This window comes from Scyliorhinus canicula, chromosome 6, assembly GCF_902713615.1.
Source record: "Scyliorhinus canicula chromosome 6, sScyCan1.1, whole genome shotgun sequence".
NCBI classification, from domain to species: Eukaryota; Metazoa; Chordata; class Chondrichthyes; order Carcharhiniformes; family Scyliorhinidae; genus Scyliorhinus; species Scyliorhinus canicula.
The window spans coordinates 14859651-14884319 of NC_052151.1; the positions used below are offsets into that span (position 1 = coordinate 14859651).

General features: G+C 45.7%; 1 protein-coding gene across 1 annotated transcript in view; it reads left to right on the top strand.

Moving 5' to 3' along the window:
• Positions 1-2625: 2625 nt before the first annotated feature.
• Positions 2626-24669, top strand: part of LOC119967001 (serine/threonine-protein kinase MRCK alpha-like) — a 331001-nt gene continuing 308957 nt past the window's right edge. Inside the window, exon 1 of the mRNA XM_038798988.1 lies at positions 2626-3541. Coding sequence (XP_038654916.1) covers positions 3367-3541 — 175 coding nt within the window. The 5' untranslated portion in view covers positions 2626-3366. The remainder of the gene's footprint in view (positions 3542-24669) is intronic.

Sequence of the window (24669 nt, forward strand, 5' to 3'; positions counted from 1 at the left end):
TTCTTCAGTGGCCCCTATGCTGGATATAGCCAGAACATTGCTCGCACTCGAGGCTGCTTGCAATCCCCAAGGCTGCTTGCAATCCCCAATTATATTCCCTTCCCATTAACGTGCGTTCGGCTGCTTTTTTGCAACTTGAAATTCCGACCGCAGCATTTAATTTGCTAACATGTATGTGGACATGTACTCGAAAACAGAGACAATAGACAACCAGCGGTGCGCCCGAGGTCACAGCTTCACTGAGCTCCCGGGGCGGGCTGGTAGCACTGCGCATGCGTCAGTCTCCAGGTCCTCCAGCTGCTCCCACCTTGATTCCTCCAGTATCCCAGCAAGCCGCTCGGCTCCTATGCCGTGATCTCAGCCTCTGCGAGCAGCTTCAATGACTCCCGGGGCGGGCTGGCAGCACCGCGCATGCGTCAGTCTCCAGCTCCTCCAACCTTAATTCCTCCAGTATTCCAGCAAGCCACTCGGCTCTTGTGCCGTGGTCTCAGCGAGCAGCTTAAGTTGTTGTTGGAAACTTTATTCCCCCCCCATCCCCAAAAGTGCCAGGTGGCTGGCTTCCGGAGGAGGGCAATCATGAGAAAAGATTTGCATTTATGTATTTATAGCCTCAGGGTGTCCCAAAGCGATTTTTCGGCTTTTGAAGTGTCCTCACTGACAAAACACAGCAGTAAATGTGTGCACAGCAAGATCCCGCAACACAATCATATTTATATAGCATATTTAATAATAAAACGTCCCAAGGCACATCATAGGAACATTATAAAACAAAATATAGAATGGAGCCACAGTGGCACAATTGTATCACAGCGCCAGGGACCCAGGTCCCATTCCGGCCTCAGGTGACTGTGAAGTTTGCACATTCTGCCCGTGTCTGCATGGGTGCTTCAGTTTGCTCCCACAGTCCAAAGATGTTGGATTTACGGAAAGTGCAGCTGAGTCCACAAAAGATCAGCCATGATCTAATTGAATGGCGGAGCAGGCTCGAGGGGCCAGATGGCCTACTCCTGCTCCTAGTTCTTATGTTCTTATGTGCAGGTTAGGGGATAGGCTATGAGAAATTGCCCCTTTTGTGTCCAAAGATGTGTAAGTTAGGTTCAGGGGTTAGGGTGGGGGAGTGGGCTTAGGTAGAGTGCTCTTTCAGAAGGTCAGTGCAGACTCGATGGGCCGAATGTCCTACTTCTGCACTGTAGGGATTCGATGATTCCAAATAGATATTAGGTCATATGACCAAAGGTTTAGTCAAAGAACATGGTTCCAGGAGTGTCTTAAATGAGGCAAGGTTTGGAATTGTAGTGAGGAATTTAGAATGAAGGCATGGCCACAAATATTGGAGCGAGTATGATTGGGAATGCATCCTGGCGTCCTGTGTGGCGAGTTGGCACCCTCAGGGTCCTCCAGCACCCTGGGCGGCGGGTTGGCACCCTCAGGGACCTCCAGCATCCCGGGGTGCTGGGCGGTGGGTTGGCACCCTCAGGGTCCTCCAGCACCCTGGGCGGCGGGTTGGCACCCTCAGGGTCCTCCAGCACCCTGGGCGGCAGGTTGGCACCCTCAGGGTCCTCCAGCATCCCGGGGTGCTGGGCAGTGGGTTGGCACCCTCAGGGTCCTCCAGCATCCCAGCATGCTGGGTGATGGGTTGGCACCCTCAGGGTCCTCCAGAATCCCGGGGTGCTGGGTGGTGGGTTGGCACCCTCAGGGTCCTCCAGCACCCTGGGCGGCAGGTTGGCACCCTCAGGGTCCTCCAGCATCCCGGGGTGCTGGGCGGTGGGTTGGCACCCTCAGGGTCCTCTAGCATCCCGGGGTGCTGGGCGGCGGGTTGGCACCCTCAGGGTCCTCCAGCATCCCGGGGTGCTGGGCAGTGGGTTGGCACCCTCAGGGTCCTCTAGCATCCCGGGGTGCTGGGTGGTGGGTTGGCACCCTCAGGGTCCTCCAGCACCCTGGGCGGCAGGTTGGCACACTCAGGGTCCTCCAGCATCCCGGGGTGCTGGGCAGCAGGTTGGCACCCTCAGGGTCCTCCAGCATCCCGGGGTGCTGGGCGGCGGGTTGGCACCCTCAGGGTCCTCCAGCACCCTGGGCGGCAGGTTGGCACCCTCAGGGTCCTCCAGCATCCCAGCGTGCTGGGTGATGGGTTGGCACCCTCAGGGTCCTCCAGCATCCCGGGGTGCTGGGCAGTGGGTTGGCATCCTCAGGGTCCTCCAGCACCCTGGGCGGCAGGTTGGCACCCTCAGGGTCCTCCAGCATCCCGGGGTGCTGGGCGGCGGGTTGGCACCCTCAGGGTCCTCCAGCACCCTGGGCGGCAGGTTGGCACCCTCAGGGTCCTCCAGCATCCCAGCGTGCTGGGTGATGGGTTGGCACCCTCAGGGTCCTCCAGCATCCCGGGGTGCTGGGCAGTGGGTTGGCATCCTCAGGGTCCTCCAGCACCCTGGGCGGCAGGTTGGCACCCTCAGGGCCCTCCAGCATCCCGGGGTGCTGGGCAGCGAGTTGGCACCCGGAGGGTCCTCCAGCATCCCAGCATGCTAGGCGGCGGGTTGGCACCCTCGGGGTCCTCCAGTATCCCGGCGTGCTGGGCGGCGGGTTGGCTTGGCGGGCGGGCTGCCCCTCCCCCTCGGGCCGTCAGTCTGTGTCTCGATCCGCAGGCAGTGGCCGCCATGTTGTGTGTTTTTTTTTTACCTCAGAAGCAGCAGCAGCAGAGGAGGAGAGTGAGAGGATGCTTCAGTGAGAGAAGACAGCAGTGAAAAAATATATATAAACAAACAGAACAACCGGGTCATATATATATTGGTTATTCAGTGACCAAAACGAAAGAAAATAACGAAACAGACGGAGAGAAAAATATTCGCGTGTGTGTGTGTGGGAGAGGGGAATAAAAGCAAAGTTGTGAAGCGGGGCGGGGGGATCTGCAGGATAAATGATGAGGGCTGGTTCTCTCTGAATGAAATGAAGCCGAGGCGGTTTTGCTGAGGAGGAGCTTTCTCCTCCTCCTCACCCACCACCGTGCTGCTGCTGCTCCAGAGAGAGAGCTCCCGGACCTGGGGACAAGATGCTGCATCTTGCTGCTGCCGTCTGAACTGTGCAAGGAGTGGGGGAGGAGGAGAGAGAGGAAGGGGAAAAAAAAGATTTTAACCGAAATAACCTTCAGCGGCCCTGCCTCTTCCTGCAGGAGGGGAGAGGGTAAAATGGGCGAATGATGCCGGTGTGCTGCTGCCGGATTCTCAGCCCGCCGCTTCCAGCTGGACCTTGTCCTGTGATCCCTGGATAACCCCCCTTATCCTCTCTGCTGGGATTGCTGTGCGTGTGGACAAGCCGGCGTTTGACCCAGAGAGAGAGTTAGCCGGCCCGGGCTCAAGGCTGCTCCCCCAAGCCAAGATGTCGGCAGAAGTGCGTTTGAAGAAACTGGAGAAAATGATCCTGGACGGCCCTCGGAGGAACGGCGTGGCGGTCAGCGTGGAGACCTTGCTGGACATCATCGTCTGCCTGTACGACGAGTGCACCAACTCCCCCCTCAGAAGGGAGAAAAACATCACCGAGTTTTTGGAGTGGGGTGAGTCCTCTCTTTCCCACCCCCCCTACCCCACTAAGATATGCCGCAGCGACTGCATCTCGTTAAATGGAAATCCTCGTTCAACTTGTTGGGCTCATTCATATTTATTGGCATTACAACAAAAACAGCCCGTCTTCTCCATCATTGGGGAATGGGATTTGGGGGGGGTGGGGGGTATAATTTTCAGTCCATTCCATTTTCGGCTGCCAAAACATTTTACGAATTGTAACTTGTAGTTTTTTTGTTGTTGTTCTGGATTTCGGAAGCAGTGTTGCAAATCCAACACATGCATGGAGGGGGGGGGAAACCGGGCAGGGATATTTTAGGCAGGCCTGCCCTTCACGTTGCAGTCCTTTTTAAAGATATTTTTCATTCGGTGCCCATCCATTCCTGGGGTCTCTTCTGAATGTATTGTTTTGGGATTGAAACAGAAGCTGCTCCGTGTGTTTTGCTGTGCTCTCATGGTTGACAAAACACTTTTACCGAATCCGAGAGCGTTACGAAAACCGCAGATTGTTTTAGAAGGGCACTCGGTGCTGTTTTATTCGCTTATCGGATCCCCTTTCAGGGCTGGATTGCAATTGTACAATGCGATTACAATTTCCTTTGTCCATGAAATGTTAAAAATAATACCCGTTAACCACAGAGTGAACATCTCGTATCGCTTTTTTCCGTGCTGCATTAAGATTTCTAGTCTGCAGACTGACAGGAATGCTACATCTATTTGTGCGTTCAGTAGTTACAGTTGCTGATCTGACAACTGTGCAGTTAATTGTTTACTGTGACAGCTGGAGCTGGGTTGGGAAGTGAAATGGTGGTTTTCCTTTTTAAATGACAAGGGGAGAGAATTCGTTCAGAAATTTTATTGATAAAGTATGCAGTAAACGAATGCACGTCATACTTGACTATAACGCCTTCAAGGTGTTTCTCCACTATCCTTGCAACCTTGGAAACAGTTGAGGAATAAAGTACGTGGAGTGCCCTGAAGAATTTATAGCCCTGTTAAACCTTTCAGCGGAGTTTGTAACTACTTTTAACCTTTTAAGGTGGTCAAGATTATTTTATTGTAGAGTAACATCTGCATGAGCTATTTCATGATACTTTCCGAATCAAATTGATAAGCTTTAGGGGGCACCCAGTTCTGGGCTCGGAAGGTTAAAAGTTAAAATGCTGAGGCGACAGTGCAAATTTGGGTAGAAGGCTGCACACAAATTCAAGATTTGCTTGTGAAGAAAGACTTTAAAACACGCTTGGCACAGTGGAAATTTAAGTAGAAGGTCTGATGCAGGTTTTCAAAGTTATAAATGTTTTGAGAGGGTAAATATGATAGTTTCACTGGAATCAGTAATAGACAGAAGGAGGAAATTACAAGAGGTTTTCACATGGGACTGTTAAAATGCAGAGTGGTTGATCACAACTGAGTGTAAAGGTCATTTTAAGAAGTTTCATGGGTAAGCATTTGAAAAGGAAGAATGTGAGAAGGTATGGGAAATTAAAGTAGAGCAGCTAGCTTCTATTGAGCTATTCGTGCAGATATGGTGGGTTGAGTGTCTGTCTCTATGTGTTGCCTGTGGTAATTAATAAATCTATACATCTAAATGGTTATGGGTTGGTGACTGCAGCCAACCTGGGCACATGCTTAGGTACTCCTATTCTTAATTACTGTTGTTGGACAGCATGGTCCAGGCAAAAGTGGACTTGCTGCACTAATAGATAATTTGGGAAATGGGTTATTTTCCATGAGATAGAACAATCTGTAACATACACTATATTCAGATACAAACTGCAATGAGTCAAATTCTGGTTATCATGTGCTTTGATTACATTAATCTGTCATTCTCAGCAATGATGTGCAGTGACGAGAAAATAAAAATACTTGACTGTTACCTATGAAAACCATCCCTTTCTCTATTCTTGATTTAATTTCTGGGATGTGATTTAAAGGAGGTGTTCTCTTGGCATTAATGAACCATTCAACTAACTTCTTTAAGCTTCTCGCTGTTATTGCTCTTGTGATGCACTACACATTCTATAGAGATGTGGCATTGACCTGATATAAAACAAAATTGCCTCCTTCTACCCCACAATTATTTAAGGCTCTCTACAACATTTGATACAGATGTGCAAGAGAGGCATACAATTGGTTTGCCATTGGATTTGGAGTTTTGCGAATGCATGGTCTGAAATTGAGTACAAGTACAAGTTATTTTACATGTTGCTGATGGAGTGTTCCATTAGAAAATTTGGTACTGTATGAGAACTTGGCAATATGCAAACTGCAATGTATTCTCACTACCCATTATCTTGTATGGATGATATGAAATGTATCTAATGTGCCTTTTGCAGAGACAGTAGAACTGTACAAAGTGTGAAGTGTGAAAAATGAAAATGAAATGAAAATCGCTTTATTGTCACGAGTAGGCTTCAATGAAGTTACTGTGAAAATCCCCTAGTCGCCACATTCCGGCGCCTGTCCGGGGAGGCTGGTACGGGAAGTGTATTGATTCAGGTACATCCTTGGTACCTCTATATGGACATTTGAGGTAACATTCTCATGGTTCTCAGGGAATTAATGCCTCAGGGGGTAATTTGACTATTCTTCTGCTGAAAGATGGTGATGTAGATGCCATCAGTATGTTAAACAGATTAATGTAGAGTGGATACACAGTAGTTAGTGGTGATGTTAGATAAGATCTGAGTGAGGGGGAATTTACCAGTTGTCATCTTGAAGGACGGCGGAACCTTAATTGTAGGCTGACTGAAAGACTGTTGTTTATAAAAAAAAAATTGTGCCCAGATGGACCATGTTGCAAATTATGTAGCATTTTGACATTTACACAAAAGAAGGCAATGAAATGTAGTTTTATACATACTGCATATGGGAGCTGGGGTGTTTTTCTATTCCTTTCTCAATTTTTCCCCCACCCCAGAATCTATTTAGTGTTTGTAGTATTTTGAATTTATCTATCATCAGCATTGTGAATCAGCTGGGTGTGATCTAGAAAGATGAAATACTAATGCAAGGTATTTAAACTGATTTTATGTTCATTAGCTAGCTGAGAATGCCTATAGAGATACCAAATCATAAGTTGTCACACCTTATTGTAATCAATAAAGAGTTGTAATTTGGTTTCAGTGGTTTAAAATTGAGTCATAGATATTGCACCAATTCTTAAATTTTATATTCTTACTGACCTCCCTTCCATCATAAGGTCAGAAGTTGGGATGTTGGCAAATTACTGCGCAATATTCAGCACAACTCAGAACTCCTCAGATAAGGAAGCAGTCCATGTCCAAATGCAGCAAGACCTGGACAAAATCTAGGTTTGGGCTGACCAGTGGCAAGTTACATTTGTGCCATACAAGTGCCAGGCAGTGACCATCTACAAGAGGATCTAACCATCGTCGAATGGCATTACCACCGCTTAATGCCCCACTATCAAAATCCTGGGGTTACCATTGATCAGAAACTGAACTGGACAAGCCATATAAAAACTGTGGCTACCAGTGCAGGTCAAAGGCTAGAAATCATACAGCAAGAAACTCATCTCCTGACACACACACACACACACACACACCCAAAAGCCTGTCCACCAGCTCCAAGGCACAAGTCAGGAGTGTAATGGAATACTCTCTACTTGTCTGGATGACAGACAGTGGCAGTATGTGCACCATCTATAAGGTGCACTGCAGGAACTCGCCAACGCTCCTTAGGCAGCACCTTCCAAATCCACTACCGTCTAGATGGACAAGAGCAGCAGATACTTGGGAACCCCAATACCTCGAGCTTCACCTCCAAGTCATTCACCACTCTGACTTAGAAATATATCCCTGTTCCTTCACTATTGCTGGGTCAGGATCCTGGAGCACCTTCCTGAACAGCACCTCGGGGACAAGAAGGCAGCTCACCACCACCATCTGAAGGGCAACTAGGGATGGGCAATAAATGCTGGCCTAACCAGCGACACCCACATCCCATCAATGAAAATTTTTAGAAATATTCAGAACTTGATTTATAATATTTGTCTGTGGAATGATTGATTTGTGGAGTTTCTGTCTTTGAGAAGTCCAGAAGTAGGGCACTGGCAATTTTTGATCTGCAGCAAGTGCCCAAAGAAAAACCTGCAATGTGATACTATGTTTTTAGCTCTGTTCTACCTGCCACCAACCTACCCATGCATATGAAGTGATTCTATAGGGGGGAGCGGTGGTGGGGGCAGGCAGTGGTTAGAATTGTGGTTTTAACTGGTGTGGCAAGTTCCTTTCATAATTTGTCTAAAGTCTGGAAATTTGTGTGGTCAGTCTCTCATAATAGCTTCCTGTTTTAGTCAAGTAGCTTTAGTTGGCATTTTTAAGTTCTGTTTTTAGTGCAAGAGTCAGTTGATTTAAGGTCATAGCGATTCTTAATTTTGATATGTTGTCAGTTTGAAAAATTGTGTGAATTTCCTGCCTGGAGCAAGAGACATTTTTCCTGCAGTTTCCCACTGCCATTGTTTTCTATGGAAAATGTAATATACAACACAAAAGCTTCAATTTATATCAGGAAGTAATACATAGTGGGGAGTATTTTAATATTATTTAAATTTCAAGATATGGTCTGTGTAAATGTACGTTAGGATTTTGGGGTTCCAGTTTTTATACTTTTTGAATAAATTTGGAAGCTACAGAATGAAAGCATTTACATTTGGTTTATACCTTTCATGACCCAGGATGTTTCAATGCACTTCAGAACCACACATCCAATGAGTTACCAAAGTGCAGCCACTGTTCTTCATAGAAGGAGGAGGAATCCAATGGTTGAAACGTAATTTGAACTAAATACTGCAGGTTTAATTTCACTTGATCTTGCAGGTGAACAGTATTCCCTATTTGCATGACAACCTGCAGTGTGTTCCTCCACTGTACCATGCTAAAGGGGTTACTATGAAGAAATGAAGATTGAGAGCAAAGCTCAAGCTGCTGTTTGCTGTTTATTTTGGTTTTGAACCATGGTACAAGTTTAGAATACACTCCAGGCTATGTTGCTCTGCATGAGCTTTATAAATATGGTTCAGATTTTAGTTTTGCTGGTGGGGTGACTGATGCTGCTGGTTGAACTGTGTAGCTTGAATTGAAGTTTGCCTACATATTGCATTTCAAAAGTTAATTGATTGTATGAAGACCTTTTGAGATGTTGTGATTTAAGTGGCACCAAACTATCACCACAGATTGGATATTTTTCTGGTAGTTCCGACTATGAAATGCTCGTTGCTTTTTAGTACAGCTGATGTGATTATGTATCACTGCAATTCAGATTGTATTTCACAGAACTCTGCCTAATTCATAGATTTTTATAAATGAAAGTTGTTTTCTAAATAGAACTTTGCAATACTATCTGAATAGAGATATTGATATTTATTTTGTACATGGAAATGTTCTAAAATATCTCTATTAGTTTACTTGTGGGAATCAAACGAAGTTGACTAGCAGTAGCCAGACTACATAGTACATTTGCACTTCTGCACCATTGAATGTGCTCTCTGATAGGTTTAAGCTTTGACATTAAAATAGAGGCAATCATGTTTCACAGCCAATTAATTACTCTGGGAATGAATTCACTGTTATGTAGACAAGAGTGTTGGCCAATTTGCACATAGCAAGACCCATTAAACAGCAGCAGTGAGCTGCATTTTTTTTGTGATGGTGACTGAAGGAGAAAAGCTGGAACACAGAGGAGCTCTCCCGTGTTTCTTCCAGTAACATCATGTCTACATGAATGGCAGAGAAGATCAGTTTAACATCTCATTTTATTCGGCAATCTACCAAGTGATGCTGGAGGGGGAGGGGGCCTCGGTGGAGGAGCTGAAAGAGAAGTGGGAGGAGGAGCAGGGAGAGGAGATTGATGAGGGGATGTGGGCGGATGCCCTGGGGAGGGCGAATTCCTCCTCCTCCTGTACAAGGCTTAGTCTAATTCAATTAAAGGTGCTGCATAGGGCCTTTGGGAGTGAAGACAGGTGCGTCAGGTGTTCTGGGAGCCCAGCAAACCACACCCACATGTTTTGGGCATGCCCGACACTGGAGGGCTTTTGGAGGGGCGTTGCGGGGACCTTGTCAAGGGTGGTTGGTTCCAGGGTTGAACCGGGCTGGGGGCTCACAATATTTGGGGTAGCTGCGGAGCTGGGAGTGCAGGAGATGAAAGAGGCCGGTATCCTGGCCTTTGCGTCCCTGGTAGCCCGGCGCAGGATTCTTCTACAGTGGAGGGATGCGAGACCCCCGCGCGTGGAATCCTGGATCAATGATATGGCTGGGTTTATCAAACTGGAGAGAGTCAAGTTTGCCCTAAGGGGGTCGGTGCAAGGGTTCTTCCGGCGGTGGTAACCGTTTCTAGACTTCCTGGCGGAGCATTAGAGGATGGTCAATTTCAGCAGCAACCCGGAGTGGGGGGGATGGGTAGGCTTGTTCTTTTTCCTGTATTGGGTATGTGTATTTGTTCTCATGTTAACTATTTTTGTTAATTTATTGCTTCTGTATTTGGGGGGGGGGGGGGGGGGGCACTGTTATTTCGCTTTTTCTTCTGTTTTTGTTGATTAAAACTTGTTGAAAATTTGAATTAAAAGTATTTTATAAACATCTAATTTTATGAAAGGCACCATCAACAGTGTAGCACTGTTGCAGTAATGCGCTGAAGTGTTACATTTGGGTATGTATGCTTAGATCCTGGAGAGGTGCTGGAACACAACTTTTAAACTTGGCAGTAAGAGTACTATTCGCTGAGCCCATTTAGGTAAGCTGGCAATATTCCATGCAATAGACTACATTCAAGATATATACCTGCTATGCTGTGGAGGTCAAATTATCGCCATTAAGAACCCTTGACTATGCTTATAAATGACTTATAAAATTTAATCCACCAACGTTTGCATACATTTCAGCTTGTTTTGCTGTTGGAAATATTTGAGAGGAGACATGTGGTTTCATATTATTAATTGTGTTTGTAACTGTGGCCCGTAGTTGGGAATTGAGAAAAAAGTCAGGTGTGTACAGAATGTCTCAATGGTGGAATTTTAAAGAAGCAGGAAAAAAACCTTGCTTTCTCAAGGCAGAGTGAACTGTATGTGAGTCATTTTTATAATGATGATTGGCTACTAAAGATAACTGAGCAACAAAATTGGGTTTACTGTTATTGGCACATTGACAATGATATATTAATGATAATCTTGGTAATGAGATGTGCATTTGCCTTTTGTGGAAGCATTCGGACCCCACTTGCATGAGGTCAACTCATTTAATCCTTCTGTTTATTAAGGCATTATTTTACATTGTTATGTCTTGTCCCTAAGAAAGCAGGAATGAAAATTGCCATTTAAGCTAACACTTGTGTGATTTGTTAGACACGTGATGTGCTGCTCAGCAAGTCTTTTGTACTGCTCTTCTACTTTATGGCCAATATCATATTCCTGAATCCTAACTTTGGCATTGAGCAGGTTTAGCAACCCAGTAGAACTTTGTAAAATTGTGCCTTTTGATTTATTGAAGGACTATCAAACTGTACATTTGCATTATTGAAGTTTGGTTTTAATAGAATGCCTCCAAAAATATTATTCATTGTACATGGTTAGAAATGTTAGTAATACACCTGATAAAAAAATGCAATTTAAGAATTTTAGTGACAATCTTTTTGTTTCATTTCTCTTTCATTCTCATTTTAAAATTGCTTTTAGTAGTAGACTGTGGCTGCAGACCTCTGAGCCCAGTCGGTACAGTATACCATCAATTAGCACATAGCTTGCATCGTAACTCTGTTTCTTTACCTAGAATGGAACTACTTGTGCTGCTGCTGTTTGTCTTGCTCAGGACTGACATACTTCTCAAGTCTAATCTAATGTCTCGGATGCTCCTCAAGAACCTTGTTTTTAAGATTGGTAGTTTGCGTGTGATTTTTGAGATGACTTTGGACAGGCTTACTCCAGTATTTAGGGGTGGTTTGGCACACTGGGCTAAATAGCCGCCTTGTAAAGCAGAACAAGGCAGCAACGTGGGTTCAATTCCTGTACCGGCCTCCCCGAACAGGTGGCGGAATGTGGCGACTAGGGGCTTTTCATAGTAACTTCATTGAAGCCTACTTGTGACAAGTTATTATTATTATGTGGGTCCGCGCCACAAAATCCCACGTTATGTGCCTCTTTCAGACATGAGCGAGTGTGGGGAGAATATTACTCTGATAACATTATAGCTCATACAGGAGCACATGATGCTAGGCCTTAATATCAAGAGCTAGAAAAATGGTCTGTAATCTAAAGTTGAAATTCTTTCTTTTGAGCTGAAATATTTATCGATGGACAGCTATCTATACCAGTCTCAAAGAGCATTTGAATTTGACTAGTGCATTAACCACATCTTTGCAGCACTTTGATATGGTCAACCACATCATTATCCATCGCCTCTTGTCCAGTTCAGTGGGACTCTAGATTCTCATTCAAGTCCAACACCGTTACTTTGAGTCTCTCAGGATCAATTTGTGACTACTTCCTTCCTCTTCATGCTATCCCTTGATCGCAGATGTATTTAAAAACAAAATGTTTTTTATTCTCCATTTTCACATTTTCCTCCAAAATTTACACCCCACCCACAAACAGTAAACGGTAACAAATACAAAATCAATCCCCTTAACAATAACAACGATCCCATCCTCCCACCACCTCAAACAACGGCCCACCTGTCAATATATGCATCCAATAAAACAAACCCTCCCACGGTGGAAACAAAAACACAAAGGAGAAAAAAGAAAGGAGTCCGGGACCGCCCATGGTCACCCTAGAGTCCACCCCCCACTGCCCCTAGCCACCCTAGAATCCCCCCCCTCTTCTCCCCCCCCCCACACTTAACGCCGTCCAACCTCTGAAAGAGTACCGTATGTGATACCCAAGAGTTGTAAACCCCCCCCCCTCCCCTCCAACTCCTCCCGCCCACTGCCTCTTGTAAAACTCCTTCCCCCCAACCTCGGTTCCTTTCCCCCCAACTTTCCATCCCGGCTAGACCACTCGGACCCTGTTCTGCCAGGCTCCGATGGCCGCAGCCCCTCCCCCCACCTCACTCCCATTCACTGGCCGGTTTAAACCGGCCAGCGCGGCGGCCCCCGCCTGGGTCCCTTTCCCTCTTGCCCGGCCCAAGGAAAGCCCAGAAATCCCCTTTTAGCACGCACACCCCGCAAATCCACCTACACCCCAAAGAGCCCTCACTTCGAGTGCAAATCCCATCACTTCCCTTGTCCAAATATATACACCATTGGCTCCTTTAGCCCATACACCGTAGCCCATACGCAGTGAAACAAAAAAAGAAGAGACAAAAAAGAAGAAAATACAGTCCTGAGGTTACATCAGCATATGGCCATTTCTCAATTTCTCAGTTCTGCCACAGTCCTTCTGCCTTCGCAAACTCCTCCGCTGCCTCCGCCGTACCAAAATAAAAGTCCTTGAGCTTGTAAGTCACCCTCAGCTTCGCTGGATATACAATGCCGCACTGCACCTTGCTGATGTACAGTGTCCTCTTCACCCGGTTGAAAGCAGCCCGCTCCTCGCCAGCTCCACCGTAAAGTCCTGGTATACATGTATACCAGCTCCAGCCCACTGCACCACCCGCTTCTGCCTGGCCCAGCACAGGACCTTCTCTTTCACACAGTACCTACGGAAGCACACCCGCCTTTGGTACAGGCCTCCCCGACCGATGCGCCTGATCCAGTTCATATCGGGAGGGATCCTCCCCCTGCCCCAATAGTTTCGGCAGCATAGCGGCAAAATACTCCGTCGGCCTCGGCCCTTCAACTCCTTCGGGCAGCCCCACAATCCTCAAATTCTGTCGCCTGGACCTGTTTTCCAGATCTGCCAATTTTCCTCGCAGATCCTTGTTCACCTCCATCGCCTTCCGCATCTCCTTCCCCATCGAGGTAAGTTGATCATCGTGCTGTGCCACCGTCTCCTCCACTACCTTCAGCGCCTCCCCTTGCGCCCGCACCTCCGCCATTGCACTCACCACCGCCTCGTCACCGGGGAAATCGCCTCCACCACCAGCACACTCAAAACCTCCCTCATCGCCTTCCTTATCGCCTCCAGGTGTTTTGTAAACTGCCTTTCGAATTCTGCAGCCATTACCGTAGTTATTTCTTCAGCCTTCAGCAATGCGGCCACCCCTGGTGCTCCAGCCTCTTTTTTACCTGGTGACCCCTCCTCTCCCCAATGGGCCCTCAGCTGTTCTTTTACCGGCCATTTTCTTGCTGATCCTGGACATCTTCTTCTACTGTGCCTTCTCCCTGCCTTTGACGCCTCCGTGGACCCTGGGACCGGGCTTAAAGCCCCCAAAATGCTGTTCCCGATCAGGAGCCCTCCGTTTAGCGGCCGCCTCCCGCCCGCCGTCACCGGACGTCCTTGCCCGCAGATGTATGATTGTCTTCCACATGTACATTGATGGTATCCAGCTATTTGTGCCCCTCTACCACCACTCTTTATTATCCAGTTATTGCCTCCGAGTGATATTCAGCCTTGGAGCTGCCTCTCTGGGGAAATGTGTGTTCTCTTGGATTCTTCGATAAATTGGAGACTTTCAGTGTGAGGAGTAGAGTGGGGTGCCTGAATAATTTCCCCAGCACTCCATAGCAAAGCTGTTGCATCAGTGGTGCTGCTGGGACATTTGTAATTATAATTCTGCCACCCACCCCAATAAAACCAAACTTGAAGAAGCATTGAAAACTCAGCAAGTTTTCCTTCCTTTATTTGGTTCGCACAATTTCACTGAAGGAGGTTATGTCATCTGACAAAGCATGTTCTGGGCAAGTTTATTTTTAAATTTTGTAAACGGAAACACTTGAGTAGGTTATTTTTATAAGTAAAGTGTTTATAAATCTGAAAAAAGCAGTATAAAGCAATGTTCTTTGTTTCTTTTTTTTTAAACAGGCAGCTTATCCATGTAATCTGTGGTAGCACATATTATTATCAGGGCAATGCTAGGGATTTATCAACTTCGTATATTTTTTCTGTTTCTGTTTACACTGCTGATTTATTTTGGAAATTGCTCAGTCGCAGTAAATGTGTGTACTTTGGGAAGGGCTATGCAGATAGTCTTGGGAAGGTCATTTATTTCTGAAGTTTTGCTTTATCACTGCGTTTGTGATTTCCTCTGGGGTGATTGGGAGAAGGAGTTGCTCTGGAACAATGTAGCAGTTAAAGAATTCTAAAATTAGAAAATATAATGTAGGATACATTGAGGCTTATTTTATTTATTCATTCATCAGCTATGGATCTAAGTGGAAAGGCCAGTTTTGATTTTATATCCCTCCCTTTCTTTAGGAAGGTAGTGGTGAATTGACTTTTTTAACTGGTGTAGCCTGTGTGGTGAAAGTCCTCGCACAGTGCAATTCGGTGTGGATTTTGAAGGAACGGCTGTATTTTCACATCAGTGGCTTGTGTGACTTGCGGGGGAGAGAAACTTGCATGGGGGGAAACTTCCATGTGGTGGTGGTCTCATCAACTGATTCCCTTTGTCTTCTAGAGATCTTGGGTTTGGAACGTGCTGACAAGGAAGCTTGGAAAATTGCTGTAACAAATCTTAACAGTTCGGGGGGGCAAATGTTTCGGCTGGGGGCTGCATCTGGGTATGGAAATTGTAAGAACAAGAACAAAGAATAATACAGCACAGGAACAGGCCCTTTTGCCCTATTAGCCTGTGCCGATCATGTGTCATATCCAGACCAACCACATGTATCCTTCTATACCCCGTCTGTTCATAAAATGGAAATGAAAATCGCTTATTGGCACGAGTAGGCTTCAATGAAGTTACTGTGAAAAGTCCCTAGTCGCCACATTCCGGCGCCTGTCCGGGGAGGCTGGTGCGGGAATCGAACCGTGCTGCTGGCCTGCTTTAAAAGCCAGCTATTTAGCCCAGTGAGCTAAACCAGTCCCTATCATGTGCCTATCCAGATAAGTCTTAAAGGTCACTAACGTATCTGCCTCAACCACCTCATTTGGCAGTGCATTCCAGGCCACACCACCTTCTGTGTACAAAAAAACAAACTTCCCGCACATTTCCACTGAACCTTTCCCCTTCCTTCTTGAACTTGTGCCCCCTTGTAATTGTCATTTCCGCCCTGGGAAAAAGCCTCCAACTGTTCACCCTATCTATACTCCTAATAATTTTATAAACTTCTATCGGGCCGCCCCTCAGCCTCCGTCTCTCTAGGGAGAACAATCCCAGTTTATTCAATCTCCCCATATAGCATCTCCCCTCCATACCAGGCAATATCCTGGTAAACCTTTCCTGTAGTCTCCAAAGCCTCCACATTCTTCTGGTAGTGTGGTGACCAGAATTGGACATAATATTCCAAATGTGGCCTAATCAAAGTTCTATATAACTAACATAATTTTCGAGCTTTTGTTTTGATACCCTGTCCTATGAAGGCAAGCATGTCATATGCTTTCTTTACCACCATTTCCACCAGTGCTGCCACTTTTAAGGATCTGTGGACCTGCACACCAAGATCTCTGTGTCTCTATGCTCCTGATGGTTCTGCCATTTATTTTATAACTCCCATCTGAATTGGATCTACCAAAATGCACCATCTCGCTTTTGTCCGGTTTAAATTCCATCTGCCATTTCTCTGCCCAATTCTGCAGCCTATCTATATCTTGTTGTATTCTCTGACAATCTTCATCACTATCCGCAACTCGTGCAATCTTAGTATCATCTGAAAACTTTCTACTCAAACCAGCTTTGTTTTCTGCCAAGTCATTTATATATACATTACAAACAGCAGAGTTCCCAGTTCCGATCCCTGCCAGTTACAGACCTCCATTTGGGAAACACCCTTTCACTGCTATCCTCCTGTCTTCTATGGCCAAGCCAGTTCTGGATCCATCCAGCTAGTTCACCCCTGACCCATGTGATCTAATCTTTTGCACCAGCCTGCCATGAGGGACCGTATCAAATGTTTTGCTAAAGTCCATGGAGACAACATGCACAGCCCTTCCCTCGTCAATCATTTTGTCACCTCTTCAAAAAATTCAATTAAATTTGTGAGACATGACCTCCCTCATACAAAACCTTGCTGTTTGTCGCTAATAAGACCATTCACTTCCAAATGTGCATAGATCCTATCTGAGAATCTTTTCCAACAATTTCACTATCACTGACGTCAAGCTCACTGACCTATAATTACCCAGATATCCTTGCAACCCGTCTTAAATAATGCGACAACATTGGCTATCCACTGGGATCTCACCTGTGGCCAACGAGGACACAAAGATTTCTGTCAGGGGCCTAGCAATTTCATTTCTTGTCTCCCTCAGAAATCTGTAATAGATGCCATCTGGCCCTGGGATTTGTCTACCGTAATGCTTTTTAAACACACCTAACACTTCCTCCCTCGTAGTAACCACCTGTTCTAAAGTGTTTTCACATTAGGGGGACAACCATAAACACACAAGGAATTAACAATTGTGGTACATATCAACATTGTGGTAGATAATGATGCATTATATACAATGATTCTAAACACACCCTCTATTTCGTACCCCTTGGCTTAATGTGAATACAATTGGTCACCCCTCTTTAGTATCAATGTCTGGTGTCATACTTTCTCTCCACTGAGTGCTTCCAACCTTTTCAGTTTTTATTTCAAACTTCCAGTACATGCAGTAATTTGCTATTGTAAATGCTACTTTACTGTGACCTACAGTATGGTGTTGCAAGATTACCAAGGGAAATTGGTAAAGAAAAATAGAAAGAAAATGTAGAGACCAAAAAGCGTTTCTGGGCCAGTTAAAAGTAGAATGATCTGTATCCTCTCTTTGTCTCTCATTTCAAGATTTAGGGGTCGATTCTCCAATATGGAGCCCAAATGTTCGCGCCGTCGTGAATGCCGTTGCATTTTACGATAGCGCGAACCGGGCCCGGGTACGACTGTGGGGGCCAGCACTGCGCTGGAGCGGTTCACGCTGCTCCAGCCTCCTTTCCGCCGCCCCAACCTGTGAATGCGCAGTTGGGCCACGCCATCCTGCGCATGCGCGGGGGACTTCTTTAGTGCGCCGGCCCCGACTCAAGATGGCGTTGGTTTTCAGGGGCTGGCCACGCCAGAAAGTCGGCCGGGGGGGGGGGGGGGGGGGGGGGGGGGGGGGGGGGGGAAGAGGAGGAGAGGATAGGCCGGCCCGCCGATCGTGGGCCAGACCCCATCGGAGACCCACCCCCCCCCCCCCCCAGGTGAAGGAGCACATCCCCCCCCCCCCCACCCCCCCCCCCCCCCCCCCCCCCCCCCCCCCCCCCCCCCCACCACCGTTCGCGCAGAGTTCCCGCCGGCAGTGACCAGGGGTGAATGGCGCGGGCGGGACTCTGTCTTATCGACACAGCATCTCGGCCCATCTGGGCCAGAGAATCGGCGGCCCTGCTGATTCCGACGCCGTGCCAAACGCGCCAACGCAAATGGCGCCGATTCTCCGCACCTTGGGGAATCGCGCGCCGGCGTCGTAGAACATTACAGCACAGTACGGGCCCTTCGGCCCATGTCATGGCGCGGTTGCGGTGATTCTCCGGCTCGGCGCGGGGCTCAGAGAATCACCCCCGTAGCTTTTACTAACCTCACAGCACATTTTAAAAGAGATGCTACCAAGTGCACCTGCAATCTGTTCCACACTTGTTGGACAATATCTTCATAATTTTCAATGTTTTCAAAACAAATCCCTAACCTAAGACCATACATTATTCGCCTTCTGTTACATTCAGCACCCTACTTTCAAAATGTAAATTTGAGCTGCACTCCTGTCATGTACAACTCTAATTTTCAGAAGTTCACTGAGGTGCCCATCTCAAAATGTTAAACGGAGATTAATTATTGAGACCTTCAGTCATACATATCTTGGGACTGGCAGTAGGTTGCAGTCTTGTTCTTTGATATTTTAATCCCTTGTCCATCAGCAGAATTGTGAGCCAGATTTTTGCCGGGTGTACAAATCCACTGTTCTCCGGTTCTTTTGCCAATTATTTTAAATCTGTATCCTCTGCTTACCATCTCCTCTGCCACCAGAAATTGTGGCATATTTAATAATCAATAATCGCTTATTGTCACAAGTAGGCTTCAATAAAGTTACTGTGAAAAGCCCCTAGTCACCACATTCTGGGCACCTTTTCGAGGAGGCTGGTATGGGAATTGAACCCGTGCTGCTGCCTTGTTCTGCATTACAAGCCAGTTGTTTAGCCCACTGTGCTAAACCGGCCCCTTTTGTGGTATTGTCGCTGGACTAGTAATCCAGAGACCCAGGATTATGCTTTGGGGACCTGGGTTCCAATCCCACAGTGTTTCTATGACTTGTCAATTTAACTTTCCAGTCAGTATTAACATGGAAATCCATGTTAAGGGGAGATGGGTTAGATTCTCTCTTGTTGGAGATGGTCATTGTCTGGCACTTGTGTGGCGTGAATGTCACTGCGACTTATTAGGCCAAGCCGAAATGTTGTCCATGTTTTGCTGCTACCGGTCATGGACTGCTTAATTACCTGATGAGTTGCAAATAGGATTGGCCACTGTGCATCAGTGGACCTCCCCAATTCTGACCTTATGATGGATGGAAGGCCATTGACGAAGCAGCTGAAGATGGGTGGGCCGAGGACAAAAGCTAAGGAACTCCTGCTGCGATGTCCTGGGGCTGAGATGATTGACCTCCAACAACTACAACCATCTTAGCTCAGTTGGCTAGACACCTGGTTCATGATGCAGAGCGAGGCCAGCAGTACGGGTTCAATCCCATACCGGCTGAGGTTATTCATGAATGCCTCACCTTCTCAACCTTGCCCCTCGCCTCAGGTTAAACCGTCACCAGTCCGTTCTCTCCTTCAAAGGGGAAAGCAGCCTATGGTCATCTGGGACTATGGTGACGTTACCTTTTGCAACTATTTTCCTTTGTGCCAGGGACGACTCCAACCAGTGGAGAGTATTCCACTGATTTCTGTTGACTACGTCTATATTATATAAAATGCTATAATAGGAGGCTGCAGAAGAGAAGGAAACCCTTTTTAGCCGATATGAATATCAGTGCTTAAATCTGAATGTGGATAAAATCTAAAGCTTTTTAAAAAAAAAAGGAAACAACGTAAATGGTACTGCTGATATGGAGAGTCTTGGCAAAGAGTACGGTTTGCTGGATTTCTGATATTTATTCTCCAGGGGAAAAAAACTGTTGTGTTTGATTAAGCTATAAGGGGGAAAAAAAAGTACCCAAGACCATTCTAGCAATGTGTTAATGCTGATGATTCGTATGGATTGCTATGTCTTGCTTTAGCACATAACTGCACAGCAAAGTCTGCAGCAAGTTTATTTATCTGAAGTTTGGAGGCTAGCTGTGAGGAATTGAGCATTTTCATCTTTGGTTTGGATTTTCCATTTGTTTTATGTACCGTACATTTCTACCTTTCATTAAGTACTAAGTTGCAGTCGGAAAGATTCCCTTTTATATAAATTGTGTACATATATTGTGCACATATCATCTGTATTTCAGACTTTGCTCTAAAATGGTGTTTACTAGATGTACATGTAGAACTCGTCCCAGCAAGTATTGATTTTGGTTGTCATTTTAAGAAGTGAATTTCCAGGACACACCTGAGTCTGCTACAATATCCTTGCTGAGGTGTAAGAAAGATTTATTGATGTTTTATTATGAAAGATAACATTGACTGGAGCCACTAAATAAAATGTTCAGAATACCAGTATTTGGGGTTGGGGGGGGGGGGATTCTGGCCTGCGTGTGTATTTTGATGTGGAGTGTCACAGCCTTTCTGATTGAGGGGCCTTTAATACCTTCAAGAGCAAAAGGTTGTGATGGATGAGTGTAAATATGGATTCTTTGTTCTGTTGAGTCATCCAGGGTGGGTAGATCTGACATGTCAGTAGGTTTGTAGAGAGGTAAATAATAGTAAATGGAACTTTAGAGTAATAGGAGTATAATATGCTTACCAATATGCTGGGACACTAATGAAAAGAGAAGATTATCAACATACTAAACAGCATTGTGTGAATTATTTCTTTTTTTTATGAAAGACCTTTGTGGGTTGAGATTGCGTAGCTGCTGGGGTGAAGTTAATTATAACCAATAGTTGTTTGAAAAAAAGACATGTCAAAGCTTTTCGTCTTGTACTCATCAGGACATTTTACAAGAATATTAGGGAAAACAGCAATTACCAAATGAAGACAAGATGTAGGAGCAGAAATAGGCCACTCAGCCCATCAGGCCTGCTCCACCATTCAATGAGATCATGGCTAATCTGATATCCTCAACACTTTCCCACTGCATCCCCATAACCCTTGATTCCCTCACTGATTACAAATCTGTCTATCTCAGCCTTGAACATACTTAACGACCCAAACCCTACAGCTCTCTGTGGTAAAGAATTCCACAGATTCATCTCTTGAGAGATGAAATTCTTCCTCATATCTGTCTTAAATGGGCGACACTTTGCTCTGAGATTTTGCTCTGATCCTAGATTCTCACACGAGGGAAAACATCCTCTCAGCATCTACCCGTCAAGCCCCCTGAGAATCCTGTATGCCTCAATAATGCCTCATTCTTCTAAACTCCAATGAGTACAGGCCCAATCTACTCCACCTTTCCTCATAAGAAATTGCCTCCATACCTGGGATCAATCCAATTAAGGTTGAGTGGGGTTACTGGGTTACGGAGATAGAACATATAGAACATAGAACAGTACAGCACAGAACAGGCCCTTCGGCCCTCGATGTTGTGCCGAGCAATGATCACCCTACTCAAACCCACCCTATACCCGCAACCCAACAACCCCCCCCCCCATAACCTTACTTTTTAGGACACTACGGGCAATTTATCATGGCCAATCCACCTAACCCGCACATCTTTGGACTGTGGGAGGAAACCGGAGCACCCGGAGGAAACCCACGCACACACGGGGAGGACGTGCAGACTCTGCACAGACATTGACCCAGCCGGGAATCGAACCTGGGACCCTGGAGCTGTGAAGCATGGTGGAGGGGTGGGCTTGGGTAGGGTTCTCTTTCCAAGTGCCAGTGCAGACTCGGATGGGCCGAATGGCCTTCTGCACTGTAGATTCTATGAACCTTCTCCGGACTGCCTCCATGCCAGTATATCTTTCATTAGATAAGGAGACTAAAACCATTCATAGTATTCCAGATGCGATCTAACTCGTGCCTTGTATAGTTTCTGCAAAACTTCCCTATTTTTATATTCCATTCCCTGTGAAATAAAGTAAGAAGTCTGACAACAGCAAGTTAAAGTCCAACAGGTTTGTTTCAAACTAGCTTTCGGAGCACTGCTCCTTCTTACTGTGCTCACCCCAGTCCAACGCCTGCATCTCCACATCATGGCTATCTGAGACATAAAGGCCAACATTCCATCTGCCTTCCCAGTTACCTGCTGATCTTGCATGCTATCTGTGATTTATGCAAGAGGATCCCCAAATCCCTGTGTCGCAGTCTTCCTCTATTTAATTAATATTCAGCTCCTTTATTCCTCCTACCAAAGTGCATAACTTCACATTTTCCTACATTATATTGCATCTGCCAAGTTTTTGACCACTCACCTAACCTGTCTACATCCCTCTGTAGACCCTTTGTGTTATCCTCACCACTTGCTTTCCCACCTATTTTTGTCATCTGCAAAGTTGGCACAGTACATTCACTTCCCTCATCCAGGTCATTAATACATATCGTGAATAACTGTGGCGCTCCGCTAGTTACGGTTGCCATCCTGAAAAAGTTCCACTTATCCCAACTCTGTCTTCTGCCAGTTAGCTAATCCTCTATCCATGCAAATATACTACCCCCCAATACCATGGACACTTGTCTTATTAAGTTACCTTTGTTTTTTGGAAATCCAAGTTTATTACATGTACTGGTTCCCCTACATCTACTCTACTTTTACCACCTCAAAGAATTCTAATACATTTGTCAGGCATGATTGCCCCTTCAGTTTTTAAATTTGTTCATGGGATGTTGGTGTCGCCAGCTCTGAGGGCAGTTACCAGTCAGCCACATTGTTCTGGATCTGGAGTCACAAGTAGGCCAGACCAGGTAAGGACAACGTATTTCCTTCCCTAAAGGGCATTAGTGAATCTGATGGGTTTTTATGACAATCGACAATGGGTTCAAGGTCACCTTTTAGACTTTTAATTTATTGAATTCAAATTTCACCATCTGCCACGGCAGGATTCGTACCAATGTCCCCAGAGCATGACTCTGGGTTTCTGTTCAGCGATTGTACCACAACATCACTGCCGCCCCTAATGCCTCAGGAAGCCATTTCTAAATGCTCTATTACATAAATTATAATGAACTCTGAATTTTGTCAATGACAGAAGAAAGTGCTGATTGATTGGCAAGTAATAACAATCACTTATTGTTACAAGGAGGCTTCAATGAAGTTACTGTGAGACGCCATATTCCAGCGCCTGCTCAGGGAGACCAGTGCGGGAATTGAACCTGCACTGCTGCCTTATTCTGCATTACAAGCCAGCTGTTTAGCCCAGTGTGCTAGGTGGACTGATTGGTGGGGGCATTGCCATGGAGAATATGTCACGTGACCAACAGTTAACTGCCAAGCATTGGTTGAAATTTAAACTAGGCAGTTTGTGTACGTGCAAAGTTTCCTGATGATTACAAGACAAAAAGCTTCGACATATTTCTTTATTCAGCAATATTTAGTCATAAACCCTGGATGGGTTCTTTGATTAAGTCATTATCTGTTTTACAGTAATAGTACAAAAGGAATGCAGAACCCACTTATTGAATGTTTATCCCATTGTTTCTGCTGTTTCGACTGTTTACAATGTTCATTATAGTACAATGTTAGAAGTAACAATATGCCATCTGCAAACATAATTTTTCCAAAATACCAATCATAGACTCACAGAAGAGGTCATTCGGCCCATCAAACCTGAACTGACAGAAACTAGGCTAAATGAGGTGACTTAATAGAGGCATACAAAATGATCAGAGGGTTAGATAGGGTGGACAGTGAGAGCCTTCTCCCGCGAATGAAGGTGGCTAGCACGAGGGGACATAGCCTTAAATTGAGGGGTAATAGATATAGGACAGACGTCAGAGGTAGGTTTTTTACGCAAAGAGTGGTGAGGCTGTGGAATGCCCTACCTGCAACAGTAGTGAACTCGCCAACATTGAGGGCATTTAAAAGTTTATTGAATAAGCATATGGATGATAATGGCATAGTGAAGGTTAGATGGCCTTTAGTTTTTGACTTCCCATGTCGGTGCAACATCGTGGGCCGAAGGGCCTGTACTGCGCTGTATCGTTCTATGTTCTAAATCTGCACTAATCCCACTTCCCAGCCTTTGACCCATGGCCTTGAATGTTATGCCATTTCAAGTGCTCATCCAAGTATTTTTTAAAGATTGTGAGGTTTCATGCCTTAACTACTATCCCAGGCAGTGCATTCCAGATTCCCACCACCACCTGGGTGAAAAATATGTCCGTTTGTTTTTGGTCCTGCTCTGATTTACACACTATACTGCTGTCTTTACCTCTCGAGTTTGATGCTATTTTATCAATAAGACCATAAGGAATTAAGCCTTATCGGTCCTTGGGCCTGCTCTGCCGATTAATAAGATAATGGCGGATTCTCAACTTCAACTCCAGCTTCTTGCCTGAACTCCATAGCCCTTGATTCTTGTATGTCAAATCTTAACCTTAAATATACTCATTGAGCATCCACAACCATCTGAAACAGAATGCCCAAGAGTCACAGCCCTCTAAGTGAAGTAACTCCTCTGCATTTTCAGTGCAAAATGGTTGATCTCTCATCCTGAGACTATGCCACCTAATTCTAGACTCTCCAGGGAAGCAGCATTTCAGCACCTACCCTGTGAGAAGCAGAGTTAATATTTCAGGCTAACTAGATAGTTTTGACCATGGACCTGAAATGTTAACTCGGTTTCTTTCTCCACAGATGCCAGATCTGCTGAGCACTTCCAGCATTTTCTGATGCTCTCTCTAATTTCCAGCATCTGCAGTACGTTGCTCTCATTTCTCTCAAAAGTTTAGATGATTCAATTAAATCACCTCTCATTCTTCTAGAGTTTAGGTCCATTTTACTCAATCTCTCCCCATAGGG